The 20176-nt window shown below is 41.0% G+C and overlaps 1 protein-coding gene across 2 annotated transcripts in view; it reads right to left on the bottom strand.

Moving 5' to 3' along the window:
* Positions 1–323: 323 nt before the first annotated feature.
* Rrp5 (Ribosomal RNA Processing 5) overlaps positions 324–20176 on the bottom strand; it is a 39922-nt gene continuing 20069 nt past the window's right edge. For both annotated transcript variants that reach the window (XM_076209242.1, XM_076209251.1), the window contains exons 9-15: positions 18735–19011; positions 15609–17996; positions 12346–12543; positions 8526–8756; positions 7505–7658; positions 1374–1539; positions 324–556 (exon numbers count right to left, since the gene is read on the bottom strand). In XM_076209242.1, the coding sequence (XP_076065357.1) occupies positions 388–556; positions 1374–1539; positions 7505–7658; positions 8526–8756; positions 12346–12543; positions 15609–17996; positions 18735–19011 (3583 nt within the window). In that variant the 3' untranslated portion in view covers positions 324–387. The remainder of the gene's footprint in view (positions 557–1373; positions 1540–7504; positions 7659–8525; positions 8757–12345; positions 12544–15608; positions 17997–18734; positions 19012–20176) is intronic.

Raw genomic sequence — 20176 nt, 5'->3', positions numbered from 1 at the left:
AAATGGGTGTGGAAGGAGATTAGTTGCATTCCTTGCCTAGCTACCTCCCTTATATGGGGGAAGAAACCTTTTGGTATATAGATAGTTTCAACTGTCCTGTCTACTGGAAACTTTTTTGTTGCATACATGACACTAATTTCATGGGAGTTATGCTTTAACTTCACTCTGAGATGTGAACTGGTTCCTGAATATTTCTATTTCAATTAATGACATTCTATTCAAATAGAAGAAAAAAAATTACACATCCTTATGATTGCCTATAGGCCTAACCTTACAATATACAGAGAGAAGCATTAGGACATAGGCCAAATGACTCGACAAAAGAATATTATATAAGTTTATTGGTATTCTAACATTTTAATAAACAATCAACCATAACAAATTTATTCATTCATCCTCATGCAGAGCAGCAGTAACAAAGTCCTCTACTCTTTTCTTGACTGCCTCTATACTTTGTGTTGTTCCATGTTTCTTCTCAAAATCCAGGAATTTCTTAAAAATGAATCTCATCTTCTTGAGCGGCAACTTGAGGACAGTCATCCTGTCCAGCACATTTCTGCAAGTAACAATATAAAACTAAATTATAGTGAAAATAATATTTCCCAACTTTGAGGAAATAAAGATATATAGTAAAATATAAAGAAAGTACATATGTAAATACATACATACATATACCAAGGCTTTTTTCCCCCTTACAAGGGGGGGTAGCCAAGAAGGACAAGGCACAAAAACATTCCCACCCATTTCATCCCCGAAAACACTCCACACCCCTCCACCCTCCCTCCCATCTTAGCACCTCCTAGATGACGGGTCATCCCTGCACCCTGTCCACTGCCCATATATGTAAATAATATCAAATTATGGTGTCACTGACCACATATTTCATAATTTGTAACTGGACAAGGTAGAAAGTTATGTACACATGCACATATGCATGACCTCAATATCCTTGCCACATGCACTGACAGACTGAATTGTGTCATCAAGCAACTACTCAAAATACTTGGCAAAAGGGCTACACACCTCCATGCATGACACTAGCTCACTATCAGGTGTTCGTACTATGGTCTTCTGGGTTACAGATTTGGAGCAGGGTTTCTTAAAGAATCAATGAGCAGGCCTGAGATCATTTGCATTAAAGTGACACTCAACATCCTCAGCAATTCCTCCGACTACCCCTCCTTATCCATCCTCATGAGAGCTCTAGTCCACCATTTCCGAGTCCTGTATTGGTCCAGGTCTCCAGCCATTCTGGCAGCATAGCCCAACTCTATACTCTACAGTGTCTCTTGTGATGTCACACCACTCTTTCACCTTGGGCACTCTCCGGATAATACATATTACAAAACAACATATGGCATTATTCTTCTTACCTTGCTCCATTAACATCTTCAGCTTTGACCAACAAGTCCACATATACGCTCCAAATGTCTGTGCGTTTAGGATAATTACTTAAAAGGGATTCCATCATGGTTCTGCCCTTTTCACTATCCCCATAGCGAAACTCCATTTGAGCAAACTGGTTGATAACTTCTACATCTGTTTTGGATAAACAACGTAATCCCATTAATACATCGATACAAATAATAAAGGGACAGAAATATGTTACCAATGGATTCATGCATTAATAAAATTAAAATGCATTCCATTTCACCAATATTCTACTACATTACAAGACTCATGCATCATCGAATAAAAAATTCCTTATATGGACATTATATGGGCTTCCATTCCATGAATACAAATCATATGATAAATGATTATATAATGATCAACATTGAAAAAATAGGGTTATTTCCAGACACTCAAAAAATTAAATTAAAAATCCTAAAATTGTCTAATTTGTAGTAACATAGGAAAAAAAAAACACTCCCATCCATTTCATCTCCACATACACCATTCCCATTCACCAGCCCTCCCTCCCTCTTTTCTCGGCTCTTCCTGGATGACAGATCATCCCTGCATCTTACTGCCCTGGGTCAGAAGCACTGCAGCACAACACAGCACAGGTCCTGGAGCTGCAACGTCTACGTCGTGGGACCACCCCCCAACCCCAAGAGTTGGGGGCCAATCAGCAGCAACTACCCCTGGCCATCAGCTCTACGCAGATGGCACCGATCCCCAAGGAGGAGCTACGCCTACCTGGGGGAGTACCACAATCCTTTTTTTTTCCAACACACAATGTTACGTTTTTTCTGCACTGAGGGGTGATTTTCCGGCGATCACCCCTCTTCTTCTACTTTTAGCCGGAGATGTAGAGAGCAATCCTGGGCCCACCACAAAATACACATGCCCAACATGCTCTAAACCCATTACTTCGAGCAGACAGACAAAAGGCTCAGTTCAGTGCAATATGTGCAAAAACTGGGCCCACCTCACTTGTACAACACTTGCTGACACAAACCAATACACAAACACTTGGACATGTTCTACCTGCCCTCCAGTAACCCCAATCCCACCTCCCCAACCACAGCCAACACCCTTACCCACTCCCAATTTCCCTTTGCCCTTACCACCGATTAGTACTCCCCTTCCTTTGTCCCCGATCTCTCCTTTCCCCCCCTCTGACCCAGATCCTACACCTTCCCCACTACCACCCCAACCTCAACCCCAAACGGCAACATACAACACATACAAAACACACAACATCAACATATTACAACACAACATTGACGGTATTAACACTAAAAAACATGAACTTGAACACTTTCTTAAACAACACAACATACACATTGCAATTCTACAAGAAACTAAATTAAGACACTCACACAAAACACCATCATTTCATAATTACACCACCATCAGACAAGACCAGACTGACGGCAATGGCGGTGGACTCATCACCCTGATCCACCATTCCATCTGTTTTGTGGACACAAGTGCCACAACCAAAATTCTCCTCCCTACCACAGATAACACAACAGAAACCCAATCCATTCGTATCCGCACAGGCAACAATTCAACACTAACAATAGTTAACATGTACATTCCCCCCCAATCATCCCCCACAGTTCCAAACACCTTCAGACCTCAACTCGGCCAACTAACCTCAATCCCCAACCTGATCATGGGTGGTGACTTCAACGCCAAGTCGTCTGCCTGGTTTGTCGACAACCCTGACACAGACAGAGGGCTTGATATACAGACTCAATTCGACTCATTGACTATCATGAACAACACGCATAATCATACACATATCCCATACCAAGCCCTCTACACTCCCTCCTCTCCTGATATCACCTTTTGCTCCCCCTGCCTAACCCCAACAACATCATGGAGAGTGGTCGGAACCCTTGGTTCTGACCACCTTCCAATCATCATCACCACCAAAACAAGATGCACCCCAGCTGGCCACAGACACACTTACACCAATTACAAGAGAGCTAACTGGGAAGCCTTTACTGAAGAGACAGAACAACATTTTGAAACACTTAACAGTACACCAATCACAAACATAAACAATGCTGTGCACGCTTTTAATACAATCATACAAAACGCAGACAAGAGATACATCCCTAGAGGCAACAGAAAATCACACAACCCCAACTTCACATCAGAAATCCAAGGCCTCATCAGACAACGTGACACACTTAAACACGATACCCCCACACCTATCCCTCAAAACACAGCAGACCAAATACAAACACTAAACACTGTGATTGCCAATAAAATACATGAACAAAAAACACAAAATTGGCAAAACTTTATCAATACACTTGATCACAAAACAAACACCAGCAAATTGTACAAAACACTCAACAGCATCACACTATCCAACACTAACACTACACGCTCTCACGCAGCAATAATCACAACAACAGATAATCTACCCTCAAACAGACAACAAGCAAACGCACTCATACGTCATTTTGCACAGACGAGCCATCTTACATCTCACCCTGACGACCGACGCACCATTCGACGTAAGAAAGACTTTCCCACAGACTCAGACTATACACCCTTCATAGACAGTCAGACAAAACTCATAATGCATAGTCTCAAGCACTCATCTGCCTGTGGCCCTAATAACATAAGCAACATCCACCTAAAACACATTGGACCACAAGGTATACACGCACTCACAAACATTGCAAACTACAGCTATTCACACAACACTATACCCGACATCTGGAAGCATGGTAAAATAATCACCATTCCAAAACCGAACAAAGACCCAACAATCCCAACATCGCACCGCCCAATCACACTTCTCTGCACCCCCTCTAAAGTCATTGAACGCCTAATACTTAAACTTGTCACACCATATATTCCCCTTGCTGACTCACGACACGGTTTTAGGCCACTACACTCCACAAACACCTGCGTAGAGCTGATGGCCAGGGGTGGTTACTGCTGTTTGGCCCCCAACTCTTGGGGTTGGGGGGTGGTCCCACGACATAGACGCTGCAGCTCCAGGACACTCCAGTAACACTTCACCCCATACCATACAACACATAATGGAAGACTGCATTATACACAATCATGCACGCAAACAACACAACATACACTCTATAAAGGATTTGTGGGAAAACCCAGTTTCGGCTGTGGCCTTCCTTGGGGAGACGGGACTGCTCGGACAGACAGTCTAGGGAACGACAACAACAACAACAACAAACACTCTTCTGATAAACCTCACACAAAGAATTTTAGATGGCATCAATTCAGATAGGCCCCACCACAGAACACTTCTTATAACATTGGACATTAGTAAAGCTTTTGATGCTATCCCCCGCCACAACCTAACAAATAAAATATATAACACAGACATGCACAATAACACCAAAAGATGGCTGGCCAATTATCTGGCAGGCAGGAATGCTCATGTGTCATATAATGGCCAATCATCGCACATCAGAAACATTAAGAACGGAGTACCACAGGGCTCAGTTCTATCCCCCACATTATTTAATCTATACATGCATGACTTACCCACGCCAGACACCTCAGAAATACAAATCTCTTCCTACGCAGACGACATAACAATCACATGCACACATCGTAACACAGACAAAGCTGCAGAAATAATCCAGCCTTACCTTGACACACTCAACACATGGTTCATCACAAACAGACTCAAAATAGCTCCAACCAAATCTACAGCAACACTTCTCACCAACTGGACAAAAGAACACAAATACATACCTCATCTCTACATCAACAACACTCTAATACCACACACAAACACACCGAAAATTCTTGGTGTAACATACGATACATCCATGTCTTTCAAACACCACCTCACAAACATAAAAAACAAATGCACACCTAGACTTAATGCACTTAAGTCAATCACTGGAACAACATTTGGACAAAACAAAGAAACTAATATAACAATATACAAACAATGCATACGCTCGGTGATGAATTATGCGAGTCCTGCATGGGCTCCTAATCTCAGTGAGACACACCACAACACCCTTCAAATCATACAAAACAAAGCCCTAAAAACAATTACAGGCTGCACAAATACATCACCTACAGACCATTTACACCATGAAACAAAAGTCCTCAAAGTCAAGGACCACCTCGACATGAGAGGCACACAAACACTTGCTGCAGCCACCACAAACACATCACACCCGCTACACTACATAGCAGAACACCCACACACACACCAAGAAACATTAAAACTACACCCATAGACCTTTATTACACACAGATACTCTCTTCTCTTCCTCCACAACCACCAAATACCAGCCTCCGGAAACATATTCATAATCATATCACTCACCGCTCCATTAACACACTGAAAGACAACACACTGCTACATGCCAGACCCCCTGATATCCACCCTTCTGAATCCTCTCTCCCACGTAAGGACAGAGTCCACTTGGCCAGACTGCGATGCGGTCACCACCCAGCACTTCTAAGCTACCAGAAGAGGCTGGACGACCGTGTTGTGAACAGCTGCCCAGGATGTAACACTTCACCCCATACCATACAACACATAATGGAAGACTGCATTATACACAATCATGCACGCAAACAACACAACATACACTCTATAAAGGATTTGTGGGAAAACCCAGTTTCGGCTGTGGCCTTCCTTGAGGAGACGGGACTGCTCGGACAGACAGTCTAGGGAACGACAACAACAACAACAACAACAACATAGCACATCCACAGCAAGGCTGTTTCATAAAAATGGCAACCACCCCCTTTCCATCCCTTCATGCAGAAAAAGGGAAGACAGGAAGAAATCCCTTCAGGCTACATCAAAATATCATTCACAAACACTCACTCCTTTCCATGCATCACAGCATCATCCATATACAACCATTCTCCACTAACCCCTATCTTGTCTTTTCCTTTCTTTCCTCAACAGACATTCCCTTCTTTCCCAATGCCTTCTACCCCAACCATCCATCTCATTCTTGGTCACTCCCTCACGTTCACTTCCTCCACCTCTGCCTTCCATACCTCTTTTACTAGTCTTTCTTCACTCATTCTTTCCATGTGTCCAAACCATCCCAATACTCTTTCATCAACCCTATCTCCCAACTCCCTTTCACTTCCTCATTTCTCACTCTATTCAGCCTAGTAACCCATAGCATACTTCTCAAGCATTTCATCTCGTACACATTAAAACTCTTCCTCTCTTATGTTCCATGTTTCTGCCCTACACAGTGCTGTCGGCACAATCACCCCTTCATACAATCTCCTCTTAGCATCCATTCCCAAATGTCTATTTCTCATTACACTTTTTAATCCCCCATGGCATTTACTTGCTTCTCTCAATCTACATGCTACCTCCACTCCTCCCTTTCCTGCCATATTCACCCTCAAGTATCTAAAGCTATGCACTTCCTCCCTAAATACTCACTTCCAATTTGCTGCCATCTTCTCCCCTTGTACATTTCACCTTACTTTTACCCACATTTACCTTCAACTTCCTTCTTTTGCACACCTTCCCAAACTCTGTCACTAATATCCTTAATCAAATATACATGATTTAAGAAGTACTTGTATGGAGATACATTTTATTCCCAATTTTGGAACATTTCTTCATCTCTACTCCAAAGAACCTAAATACATTTAAGACCAAATAGACAAAAATGAGTGCCTCCTAATGAAAAAAAATTTGAAGCAGGGAATTCAATGTAGTACACCCTTACTATGAAGTTACTGCCAGGCAGGACTTGATATGCCCCTACTCTTGACCTCCACTCCAAGTAGCATTGCTATAAACTGCTCAGCTTAACAGAGGACAAAATTCAAACTTACGGTTGAATCAACTTTAGAATAAGTATATACATACATATACCAAAGGCTTTTTCCCCTTTACAAGGAAGGTAGCCAAAAAACAAAAGCATAAAATCCATTCCCATCCATTCCATCCCCACATACTCCACTCCCATTCATCCCCCTCCCTTCCTCTTATCTTGGCTCCTCCTGGATGACGGGTCATACGTACTCAATGACTAAGACGAATGAAAAAAAGCAGTCTGCATCCCAAAGGCATTTTTCACATGACTCTATGGATGCCCACATTTCCCAAACTTACGTTGTTTCTTCTCCAAGGACAGTAGAGACTTGTCTAAAAGTTTTCGTGCTGCAGTGAATTTTTTCTTTTGGAAATGGAACTTTGCTGCCTCAACCCAAACTTGTATGTTTTTGTTGAATTTCTTTGTCATACGATGATAAACACCTTCCGCCTCCTGTATTTCAAGAAAGCAAATAGATACGAATTAAGAAAGACTTACTCTTTAATTTGGTAACAATAAGCACTGCATCCAAATATCTTCAATTCATCAAGAATCAAGATTGAGTGATTAATTAAAAAAGACATATCACCTTATTAAAGAGTATAGAATGTGTGTGTCTGAGAGAGAGAGAGAATATATATATATATATATATATATATATATATATATATATATATATATATATATATATGGGGGGAAAGGGAGGGAGGGGAGTGCAGTGGCAAGGCAAAAGAGGGGGAAGGTATGTGTGTCAGGGCTGATTCCAGTCATTCATATATATTTGCTTCCATATCAACTTTCACTGAGTAAAAAATCCACAGCCCTACAGTGGCTGACAAAACTCCTTAAGCCCTCCCATAGACCTCTATGAGAAGACACTTTGGACTATTATCTGTGTTGTATTAATGTGCCAAACTTTCTATGTCACAGGATGAAAGTAGTGGGATGAGGGGAGCAATAATTGATTGTCAGCTCTCTATGTGTGAGAATGTGAAATACAGATAAAGTTGATACAGATCATGGTTCTCGTACAGAGATTGAGTGATGGGGCTGATGAGTTTTGAAAATAGGCAGCTCTGCTGTTCATCTTGCAGAAACTAAAGCAGGTACTCATCATTGGTCCTTTGTAGTATGTAATAAGTTTACATTTACTAACCAAAAATCTATCCTTGCTACTGATCTTAATATCTATCTTTGTAACAAATGGGTTAACTGAGATACCCTTGATCTCCTTAGTGAAAAGAGGTCAAGGACATAAGCAAAAAACAATAACTTTTAATGAGAATAAAATGGAAAAATATGCATATCTTAAAAACAAACCTTATCTTTATTATTTTCTCCATACACTGAAGCCATGATTGAGAAAATCTTAAGTTGGTCATTAGTTATCTGTGCCTCTTTGAAAGCATCCTGTGTGCTTTCTGATGTCCCATATAACACCTCCAGGAGCAACAGAACTCTCCATACATTAAGACGTTCATTCTCCTCTTGAGCACCAATTGTATCCAATGCTCTCTTAGCAATGGCCCTGGCTTTATCAATCTCAGCACTCTGTAACAAAACATAATACCATCAGGAAAAAGATATATAAACTGATAAATAAGTCTTAAAATATATCACACAGAAGGTTGCTTGCAGCAACCTCCAGGACAAATTATCCCTTATAACTAATCATAAGAACCTCATAGTCTAAAACATATTCATGAGAAACAACTTTGTTGGAGAGATTGTGGTAAATGGTAGTGCCTAGATATAAGGGATAGTATTTTTTATACTATTTCAGAGACTTGGGAAAGTTAGGGTATGAACACTGATTTTGAGAGAAAAAATAGGGGGGGGGAATGTTTTATTGGATTTTTTCTTAATTTTTCCATTTTTTTTATTATTCTGATGAGAGTGATGAGTGAGGAGAATGGAGGAGAAATAAGGAAGGATGAGGTGAAGGCAGTTGTAAAGATGATGAAAGCAGGTAAGGCACCTGGTCTGGATGGATGCCATGCAGAATGTCTGAAAAAGGGAGGTTCAGTGATGGTGGACTGGTTGGTGAGGTTATTTAATGTTTGCTGGAGAGAGGGTAGAGTACCGGAGGACTGGAGAAGTGCCTGTATAGTTCCTCTTTACAAGGGAAAAGGGGACAAGTATGAATGTAGTAGTTTCAGAGGGATTAGCCTGTTAAGTGTAGTAGGGAAGGCTTATGGGAGGATCTTAATTGAGAGGATTAGGAGAGGAACAGAAGGAGTAATTGGTGAGGAACAGTGTGGATTTAGGACAGGTAGAGGTTGTGTAGATCAGATCTTTGTGGTAAGACAGATATGTGAGAAAGCTATAGGAAAGGGGAAGGATGTTTTTTGGGTTTTTATGGATCTGGAAAAGGCTTATGATAGGGTAGACAGAAAGGCACTGTGGGAGGTTATGCAGATTTATGGGATAGGAGGAAAGCTTTTGGGAGCTGTCAAGAGTTTTTATGAGAGTAGTAGAGCTTGTGTCAGGATTAGAAATGGAGAGAGTGAGTGGTTTGAAGTAAAGGTGGGACTTCGTCAAGGATGCGTTATGTCGCCCTGGCTGTTCAACTTATACATGGATGGGGGTGGTGCGAGAGGTGAATGCTAGGGTAGTGGGTCAGGGATTGGAGATGGTTAAAGAAAATGGAGAAAAGTGGGAGGTGAGCCAGCTGTTGTTTGCGGACGACACTGCGCTTGTGGCAGGGTCAGAGGAGGTATTGAGGAAGCTGGTGGCAGAGTTTGGGAGAGTATGTGATAGAAGAAAGCTAAAGATAAATGTGGGTAAAAGTAAGGTGATGAGATGTACAAGGGGTGAAAGTGGCAGTAGACTGGAAGTGAACATTAAGGGAGAGCGACTGGAGGAAGTGGATAGTTTTAGATACTTGGGTGCAAGTGTAGCAGGAAAAGGTGGAGTGAAGGTGGAGGTAGAATGTAGATTGAGAGAAGGGAGTAAATGCCTTGGTGGATTAAAGAGTGTAATGAGGAATAGACATTTGGGAATGGATGCGAAGAGGAGACTGTATGAAGGAGTGATTGTGCCAACAGCACTGTATGGGGCAGAAACGTGGAACATAAGAGAAGAAGAGAGAAGAAGTTTGAATGTGTTTGAGATGAGGTGTCTGAGAAGTATGATGGGGATTACTAGGCTGGATAGAGTGAGAAATGAGGAGGTGAGGAGGAGAACAGGGGTGAAAAAGGATTTGGGAGATAGGGTTGATGAAAGAATATTAGGATGGTTTGGACACATGGAAAGAATGAGTGAAGAAAGACTAGTAGAAGAGGTATGGAAGGCAGATGTGGAGGGAGTGAACATGAGGGGACGTCCTAGGATGAGGTGGATGGATGGGGTGAAGGGGGCTTTGGGGAAGAGGGGAATGTCTGTTGAGGAAGGAAGGGAGAGGACGGAAGACAGAGGTGAGTGGAGAATGGTTGTATATGGATGATGATGTGATTGCATGAGGAGGAATGGGCGGGGGGGTGGGGGGTGGGGTAGTATGTGTGAGTAAATTTTGACGCAGCCCGAAGGGATTTCTCCCCGTCCTCTCCTTATATGCAAGGGGGGACGGAGAGGGGGGGTCGCCGATTAAATGAAGCGGCCTTGCTGTGGATGTGCTGTGTCTTGCGACACTGCTTCTGACCCAGGGCGGTGGGCAGGGTGCAGGGATGACCCGTCATCCAGGAGGTGCTCAGCTTAGAGGACGGGTGGGTGGGGTGTGGAGTGTATTTAGGGTTGAAATGGGTGGGAGTGTTTTTATGCCTTTCCCTTTTTGGCTACCTCCCTTGGAAGGGGGAAAAAGCCTTGGTATATGTATGTATGTTTTATTATTCTTTATTTATTTACTTATTTATTTATAAATATATTTTTTTGAGAAAAGGATTTGGGAGGCAACTTGAAATCTAGGTTTGCCATGAATTTTGGAGTATTTGGCACAATATCTGGCAGGCTTGAGCTCAACAAAATTGAGGATATTGATAACATAACCACAAGAAGAAAGATTGATTTACCATTGAGTGAAGCAAAATTGAAATGGAAAAATGAGTCAAGAGTTTGAGAGAAAGGTGGGTGGGTTGTTGAGGACGGCAAGAGGGTGAGAAAGAGAAGGACTGGTACTATTGGTAAGTGATGAGACAGGTAATCATGTAGTGCTAGAACATCCAAGGTTACTAAAACAAACTAAAGCAATGACTCAGAAATGACAGAATGTAGTAACATTACTCAACAATGCTGGATAAGGTGGTGGGGGTAAATATGAGAGTTCAAGGCATATGTCTGGAGTTTTTGAGTGTGAGTGGAGAGATGTGGGGGGTGAGCTAGTTGTTGTATGTAGATGACACTATACCTGTAGATGAGTTAGAAGATAGACTGAATGAAGAGGTGGCAAAGGTTATAAAGGTGTGTGAGGAGACAGCAGAGAGTAATGTGGACAGATGATGATGAGATTAATGAGTACCAAGATGGTTTGGGTATATGGAAAGAATTATTGGATACACTAGGAAAAATGTGTGGAAGATAGAAACAGATGGAAGGAACTTGAGGGAAGACTTAGAATCAGGTGGATAGAATGGGTGAAGGGGCACTGGATGCAAAGAAGCGAGACTGAAAGCTAAGTAAATGGATGATGAAAAAGCTGTAACCAGCAAAATGTACTAATAAAAGCTCCGTCCTCATATGGAGTTTATTTCAATATGATGAAAGGACATGATCTGAAGGAATGTTGTTGTCTGTTCCATGAATTTCTCAAGTGGATTAAGGGGAAGTGGGATCATCGTAAAATGAGGTAGTAGGGGTAGACCAGCTCCAATAGTTGGGCCCCGCTGTGGAAGTACTGTGTCTTTCTGCATTGTCTATGACTTAAACAGTATGGCTGCGAAGAGGAATGACCCATTATCAATGTGATGCTAAGATGGGTGGGACAATGAATGAGATTTGGATGGATGTGGAGTGGGTGTATGTTCAGAATCAGCCACATCCCTTATAATGAGGAAAAAAATATTTTGGTATGTGTAGGTATCTGTATGTATAACTTTACTATTTACATGAACTTCAGCATTTTCAAAATGAGTTAGTATTCCCAATGTAGTTAATTTTCCCAAACCTACAAGTCCCTAACATTTATGATCATGTAATGGTACAATACCTCTAAGTAAAAGCTTATAAACTGTATCCAAACTGCAGATGAATTTGGGCTTCTTTGAAGTAGTTCTTCATAATCCATGGCTGATTGCGGGATTCTTCCTTCATCCAACCTGGCACATTCAAGCCGGTGCAGCAACTGCTCCTCTTGTACAGCAGCAACCTTTTGCTCTTTTTTACTCAACTTTTTCTCTTTCTTTTTCTTGAAAGAAAAAATAATAAATAAATAAATAGACATATAGGAAACTGTAATGTCATAACACATTTGTAAATGTACACTTTAAATCCACTATCAGAGAAATAATATCAGAAGTACAGGAGATCCATATATTTCAACTACTATCTTCTGCAAAAGAGGACTACAGACAGTGGTTGAAATATACAGTTTTCATGTACTTCTGATATTATTTCTCCAATAGTGGATTTAAATAGATATATAAATATGATAAAATAAATCAGTTGCACTATTCTATGCTCAAAGTATCAAAGTGGGGTGAAAGTAGGGTGGATGTATTCTTTGACTTTATAAATGGGAAAGGGCCTTTTGGTTTATATATGAACATATCAAAGTACTGCAATGGTGATCAATGAAGCTTGTAATATGGTTTACTCATTTCTTACTATAAAGGCTAATGTAAACAAATGATCTTGAATTAACAAAATATTATATAATCTTAAACTATTCTTAAAACCTGAATTTTACAATGTTTCCAATATGAACTTAACACCACAGTATTCAACTATATTCTACACATCCTACACATTATTCACTTTTTGTTTTTACAGGTACTAATGATAGGTACCTGCACATGGAGGTACAGTGAAAACAATCTCCCTGCAGTTGTACAAAACCTACAGGATCAACAACCTGCACAAGGTGGTTGTATGTGTGGGATATAAAAGACATCTCCCTGCTGCCCTTCAAACCCCATTAAGAGCCTCCCCTACATATGGAGATGCAGCCTCAAGAGGCTGACACTCCATCTATAGGATGGACTCAAGACCATGGAGACAGATATTCACGAAAATGACAAAAAATGGCTAAAAACTTCTTAGCTGACCTACTGTACAGAGTAATATATCTATCTATATACCAAGGGCTTAAAACAACCAAATATCCAGTAATAAAAGAATGGAAAATGGAATCCAAGGAACAATACTCACACCTAACACTAGATGCAAAGCATACCACCACACCACTCACGTATGTAGAAGACTTGACAATAATAACCCAGCACAGCAAATACAACATACCTGCTAAGAACACCCAAGCTAAACAAACTAGAACAACACTTTAAAAGTACAGTGGACTCTATTATTCAGCACATAGCAACCAAAGCTTTGATGAAGAATGAAAAATGCTGAATAATATAGCAGTAGGGGCACAACCAAAAATGCAATAATTTTTGGCCATTATGGAGCACCAAGTTTGTCAGGTATACAGAGGAGAATGACTGATACTGAGCAGCCAATAAATCTAATACAAAGACAGGTTTGATCTTATTTCAGTCACATTGCTGAAGCTGAATAATACAGCAATGAATCGTAGAGTTGACTGTAACAGAAGGAAGGCCTCTCTCATAATCATGAATCAAAGAAATATCCAATAATAAAATTGAATGACCAAACCCTTCCGCTGGGAAAGAACCCTAAAATCCTGGACCTCACTACTGATACTCACGTGTCCTTCAGTCTGCACTTAAAAGACCTGACAGTGAAAAGCAACATGAAAATAAACTTACAAAGACCACTAGCAAGCATGGACTTTGGTCAGCAGAAGGAAACTAGTCTACAAACAACTTTTAAGAACCACACTTGACGAACCTTCTGCAGCATGGTTCCCAACAATCAGAAAAATGTCTTACAAACTATACAAAATAAAGCACTGAGAATAATAACAGGATGAATCAAAACTACCCCATCAGAACATCTGTAAACAGAACCCAAAATCATCTCTATAGAACATCACATGCAAATGATGGGCACACAGAGCCCTTAATTCTATTTACTGATTCACTAGAATCAGTACAGAGAAGAATGACCAAAATGATACATGGACTCAGAAATTTGCCTTACAAAGAGAGGCTTAGGCACCTAAACTTACACTCTCTGGAAAGATGCAGAGTGCAGGGAGATCTAATAGAAGTGTTCAAGTGGATCAAAGCCTATAACAAGGGTGAAGCAAACATACATACATACATATACCAAGGCTTTTTCCCCCTTCCAAGGGAGGTAGCCAAAAAGGGAAAAGCACAAAAACACTCCCACCCATTACATCCCCAAATACACTCCACACCCCTCCCACCCTTCCTCTCATCTGAGCACCGCCTGGATGACGGGTAATCCCTGCACCCTGCCCACCGCCCTGGGTCAGAAGCAGTGTCGCAAGACACAGTACATCCACAGCAAGGCCGCTTCATTTAATCGGCGACCCCCCCTCTCCGTCCCCCTTTGCATATAAGGCGAGGACGGGGAGAAATCCCTTCGGGCTGCGTCAAAATTTACTCACACATACTACCCCACCCCCCACCCCCCCGCCCATTTCTCCTCATGCAGTCACAACATCATCCATATACAACCATTCTCCACTCACCTCTGTCTTCCGTCCTCTCCCTTCCTTCCTCAACAAACAAGGTCATCATAATAAAACAACAGGGCAAGACTCGCAGTAATGGGTATAAACTGGACAAATTTAGATTTAAGAAGGAAATAGGCAAGAATTGGTTTACTAATAGGGTGGTCGATGAATGGAATAAACTTAGTAACCATGTAGTAAGCGCTGAAACTATCAGTTGTTTTAAAAAACGATTAGACAACTTTATGGATGGGGATGACAGGTGGTGATAGATACAGAGCTGCCTAGTGTAGGCCTTATGGTCTCTTGCAGTCTCCTTTATTCTTATGTACCGTTTTCATCATATCATACAAGCACAACCGAATGCAACAAAAAAAATACAGCATGCTACTCAAAAATCTACCATCTGCACAATGCAACCTTTCCATATAAAAATACATTCACACCCAGACCACAAAACAAGCACTACAAGACCAACCACCAAGATACCTACACTAATAACCCCCTCCAGAGATTAGCCATGTGAGGAGGAGGAGGAGGAGGAAGAGAGAGAGAGAGAGATAAGGTGAAATCTAATTATCATGACTACATATAGGTCAACATTCAACACTGAGACAAATCATTGATTGAAATTCTAAGTAAAAATTACTTATTATTCCATACCAACATTTAAACTATACTAAATTTCTTACCTCTTTCTCTTCTTCTTCTTCTTCTTCTTCAGATTCACTGGATTCTGCCCTGCTGACAGCTAGTTTTGGAATCTCCCAAACAAATTCATTTGTTCCTTCTACTTCCAGACATTTTTCTGGACTTTTCTCATCTTCATCCCTGTCTGCATCCACACCACTATCATCTGCCTCCATCTTCTTCATCTGCTCTCGATTCTTTTTATTCTTACTCTTTTCCAGCTTTTCTTGTTTACTTTCCTTTGCTTTTTTCCTTTTCTCTTCTTTTGCCACTTGTCTTTTGGACTTTTTAACTTTCTTTCCTTCCAATTCCTCCCCCTCTTTCTCTTCCATTTCAGATGTCATTTCTTCCTCCTCCATTTCAGATGTCATTTCTTCCTCTTCTTTTACAGACTCCACTTTTATTCTTTTTTGTGGTTTCATTTGTAAACATTCCTCATCCTCACTTTCTTCATTCTCATCACTCACTTGCGCTTCTTTCTTCTCAAGATTTTTTTGTCTTTGTAACTCTCTTTTCCTCCTTTTTCTTTCCTCTTTTTTCAACAACTTTTTCATTTGCTTATCTGAAATAGCAGCTTTATCCTGTGAATCTTTAGTTTCTTCTGGAGGTTTTGAGAACGAACACAACCTTTGCAGCCGCTCTTCCACAGTTTCATCTGCTCTTTCATCTTCCTCATCTTTTTTACTTCTCACTCCTCCACTAGTGCAGCAAATGCTTGGACCCACAGAACTAATCTGACATGACATGCCTTTGTTATTTTCATTATCTGGGATGGCTAAAACCAGAGATCCTTCCACATGCTTTATAATAACTCGACATTCTTGACCATGAGCAAAGGCAGCATGATTACCTCTTAAACTATCAAAATGTTGTCTACCTGGTATATATGCTATTACTCCCGCCCATTTAGAAAGCAGCATTATCTGGATAAAGTTACTCCTTTGTGCAAGAACACAGCATTTTGCACTCTTGTTTACTTTAATTGATTCTGTGTTGTTTAGGAATTTCCCGCATACCTCTCCTCTTGCACTCAGTTCAACATATCCTTCTAGAAGATCAATGTACAAGACTCTCACCTGGATCTGACAGCCAACTTCATACTTATCTTGGTCAAGGTGTTCTTTCCAGATAATACCAGGTACATTTCTATCCCCAAGGTGAACTGCTAGACCAAGATCTGTAACACCTGTAACAGTCACTTCAACCTTTTCCCCAGTCTTTAGGTTAGCTAAACGCTTTAGAAGTCCCTCTCCTTTCGCTAACTGATTCTTTAACTCTTCTTCTTCTCTAAGGAAGCTTCTGACTAATTGCATGCCAGACTGTAAAGTTTGTTCTTGAACTCCATCCAGTTTTGTACTCAAAATCAACCGTTTCTTTGAATCTAAACCTTTATACTCTAGCAAGAGATTTTGTCCAACTATTACATCATCAAAGTTATCCATATTATTCTTATGCACTAGTGACTTCCATCCTTTTTCTTCTGTGGGTAGCGTAACCATTACCCCATAGTTTCTAACTTCCGTTACAATAGCAGGTAAAATCTGTCCTTCCTTAAATTCAGAGACAGAGTTAGGTACAGACTCTGTAGTTACCAGCAAATGGTACAAAGAATCCTTGAGGCTCAGAGAGACTGGGTTTCCAATCATCATTACAACTGCATTGGTAATCCTGTCTCCTTTACTTACATTATTGAATCTTAATCTACTAATGCTGTCATGATCTGACAAATCTTGAATTAGGATTCTTCCTTCCTTGTCATACCCTTCAATGTCTACAAGTAATATAGAATCATTAACATCTTTAACAACACAGTTCACTTGACTTCGTATCTTTAAGCCCATTTCTTCCTCTTCTCTCTTCTTTCTGAGATTTCTAACAGACTCACTACCGAGACACAATGAAAGAGTCATCTGCTTTGCCTCCAAATTTACCTCCATAACCCTACACTTAACCACCTGCCCTTTCTGGTATATTTCATCTAACTGTTCACCTTTACTTAATCGTGCATGACTCTGTGGTACAAAGCCACGTACATCATTATAAAAGGCTACAATGAGCCCTGATTTAACAATGTGAACAATAACACCATCTGATATGACACCAACATTATCTTCTGTCCACTCAGTTATGAGTGGGTCAATTGTTGCAGTCATTTTCTTCAAGCAAGTCAAGATTAGTTTGCGTTTGGCAGCATCAACTCTCAACACACGTCCAGTTAACGTATTATTCAACAAGAACTTCTTCTCTTTATTTTCTACGTCCATGAGATGAAGAGTGGGAACAATACCATCCACACGCTGGCCTAAGGCAACTACAGCTCCATTTGCATTCAACTCTTTTATTCTTGCAGTCAGTAAATCTCCCAACTTTGCCTCACTGTACTTCACCAGCTGAAAATAAATAAATACATAGATAAAGTGGGAGAAAGTCATGGCACCAGCATACGCAAACAAACAGGCAATGAGTGCACTAAAGGAATGATGTTTTGGGGTGCCTCAGGTGAATTTGGGATCACTGGAAGTTTGAGGACTTGATGAGATCTTAATCTGAATACTTTAAAGAATATAGGGAGCAAATGGCATCTGTGTCAACACACCAGACACTCTACTGGTTAACCTCCCTAGAGCAATTGTTCTCTTTATAATTCTTCCTGGATACCATTATATAAATTCATTCATCAAGTGTAGAAAACTTTGCTAATCTTTTTTGGGTTAATGTCAGGAACTTACACATAAAAGACTACAGAAACAATTTTCACTAGAATGAAGTTTTCCTCTACCTGAACTGATACAATTTCCTCAATAATAAATATTCATACACTAAAGACATACTTGTGCACATATTAATATATACCTAGGTCTCTTAATCCAACACTCGCCACCTGCCATTTGAGCAGATGTTTAGGCCCAGGATGTAAAACATCACCTATTTCTGAAGTGGTTTTATGTCCTGGGCCCTAAAGCCCGCACAAGTGATGGATTAACAGACCTAGGTGTATGTACTTGTGCACATATAAATATGTGTGTCAGCTCTTCAAGGCACCAATTACAACAGATCCCGCTAAAAGAATATTGACATCCAAAATAAAGAAATATGAATACAGATATTCAAACCAAGTTCACTCTTACCTGTTGCCTGATAACAGAGCTTTGAAGGGAGATGATAAAAAATTTATCGAAAAAATTGTAGTGAAGAACTCTGCAGCACACTTTGCGGCCAATTGGAAAAACTTCTTTGACACACTTAGGAATCTTTTCTGTGTCTCCTAATTTGTTACTGGAACAATACCCTCGTCCTATGTTATCCGCAAGTTTAAGGTAGACACCACCTTGATTTGAATCATAAACTTCATTATCCTCAACGACTTCACCAAGAGTTGCGTCTAACTTTGGGACCATGGACGTGCTGTTCCACATTTTGAAAAGAAATTAAAAGAAAAGTAAATTAATTTCATACACAAAGATGTGAATCAATGCTTTGATAATATTTACATATGTATATACCAATAGCTTTTTCCCCCTTACAAGGGAGCTAGGCAAAGTTAAAGGCATAAATTCACTCACACCCATTTCATCCCCACATACTCCACTCCCATTCACCACCCCTCCCTCCCTCTTTTCTTGGCTCCTACTAGATGATGGGTCATCCCTGTATCTCGCCACTGCCCTGGGTCAGAACCAATGTAGCAAGAGTAGAAAGGGACTTGGGAGATAGGGCTGATTTAAAGAGTATTGGGATGGTTTGGACACATAGAAAGAATGAGTGAAGAAAGACTAGTAAAAGAGGTATGGAAGGCAGATGTGGAGGGAGTGAACATGAAGGGGCAACCTAGGATGAGATTGGATGGGGTAAAAGGGGCAATGGGAAAGAGGGGAATGTCTGTTGAGGAAGGACAGGAGAGGACAGAAGATAGGGGTGAATGGAGAATGGTTGTGTACTGATGATGTTGTCATGCATGAGGGAGAGTGGGTGGGGAATGGGGGGTGAGGGAGTATGTGTGAGAAAGAAATTGATGCAGCCTGAAGGCATTTGTCTCCGTCTTCTCCTTTTCTACATGATGAGATGGAGAGGGGGGTAGCCGATTTACTGAAGTGGCCTTGCTGTGGATGTGCTGTGTCTTGCAACACTGCTTCTGACCCAGGGCAGTGGGCAAGATGCAGGGATGACCTGTCATCCAGGAGATGCCAAGATAAGAGGGAGGGAAGAGGGTGGAGGGGAGGGGAGTATGTTGGGGCTGGAATGAGTGGGAGTGGTTTTTACACCTTAGTTTTTTGGCTACCTCCCTTGTAAGGGAGAAAAAGCCTTTGGTATATGTGCATACATACATATATATACCAAAGACTTTTTCCCTCTTACAAGGGAGGTGGCCAAAAAACAAAGGCATAGAAACCACTACCACCCATTCCGTCCCCTACATACTCCACTCCCCTCTACCTTTTTCCCTCGCTCTTATTTTGGCACCTCCTGGATGATGGGTCATCCCTGCGTCTTGTCCACTGTCCAAGGTCAGAAGCAGTGTCGCAAGACACAGCACATCCACAACAAGGCCACTTCATTAAATCAGCAACCC

This window comes from Oratosquilla oratoria, chromosome 2 (genome assembly GCF_046742065.1).
Source record: "Oratosquilla oratoria isolate Oo_2021 chromosome 2, ASM4674206v1, whole genome shotgun sequence".
Taxonomy (NCBI): domain Eukaryota; kingdom Metazoa; phylum Arthropoda; class Malacostraca; order Stomatopoda; family Squillidae; genus Oratosquilla; species Oratosquilla oratoria.
This window is presented reverse-complemented; position numbering and strand designations above follow the sequence as displayed.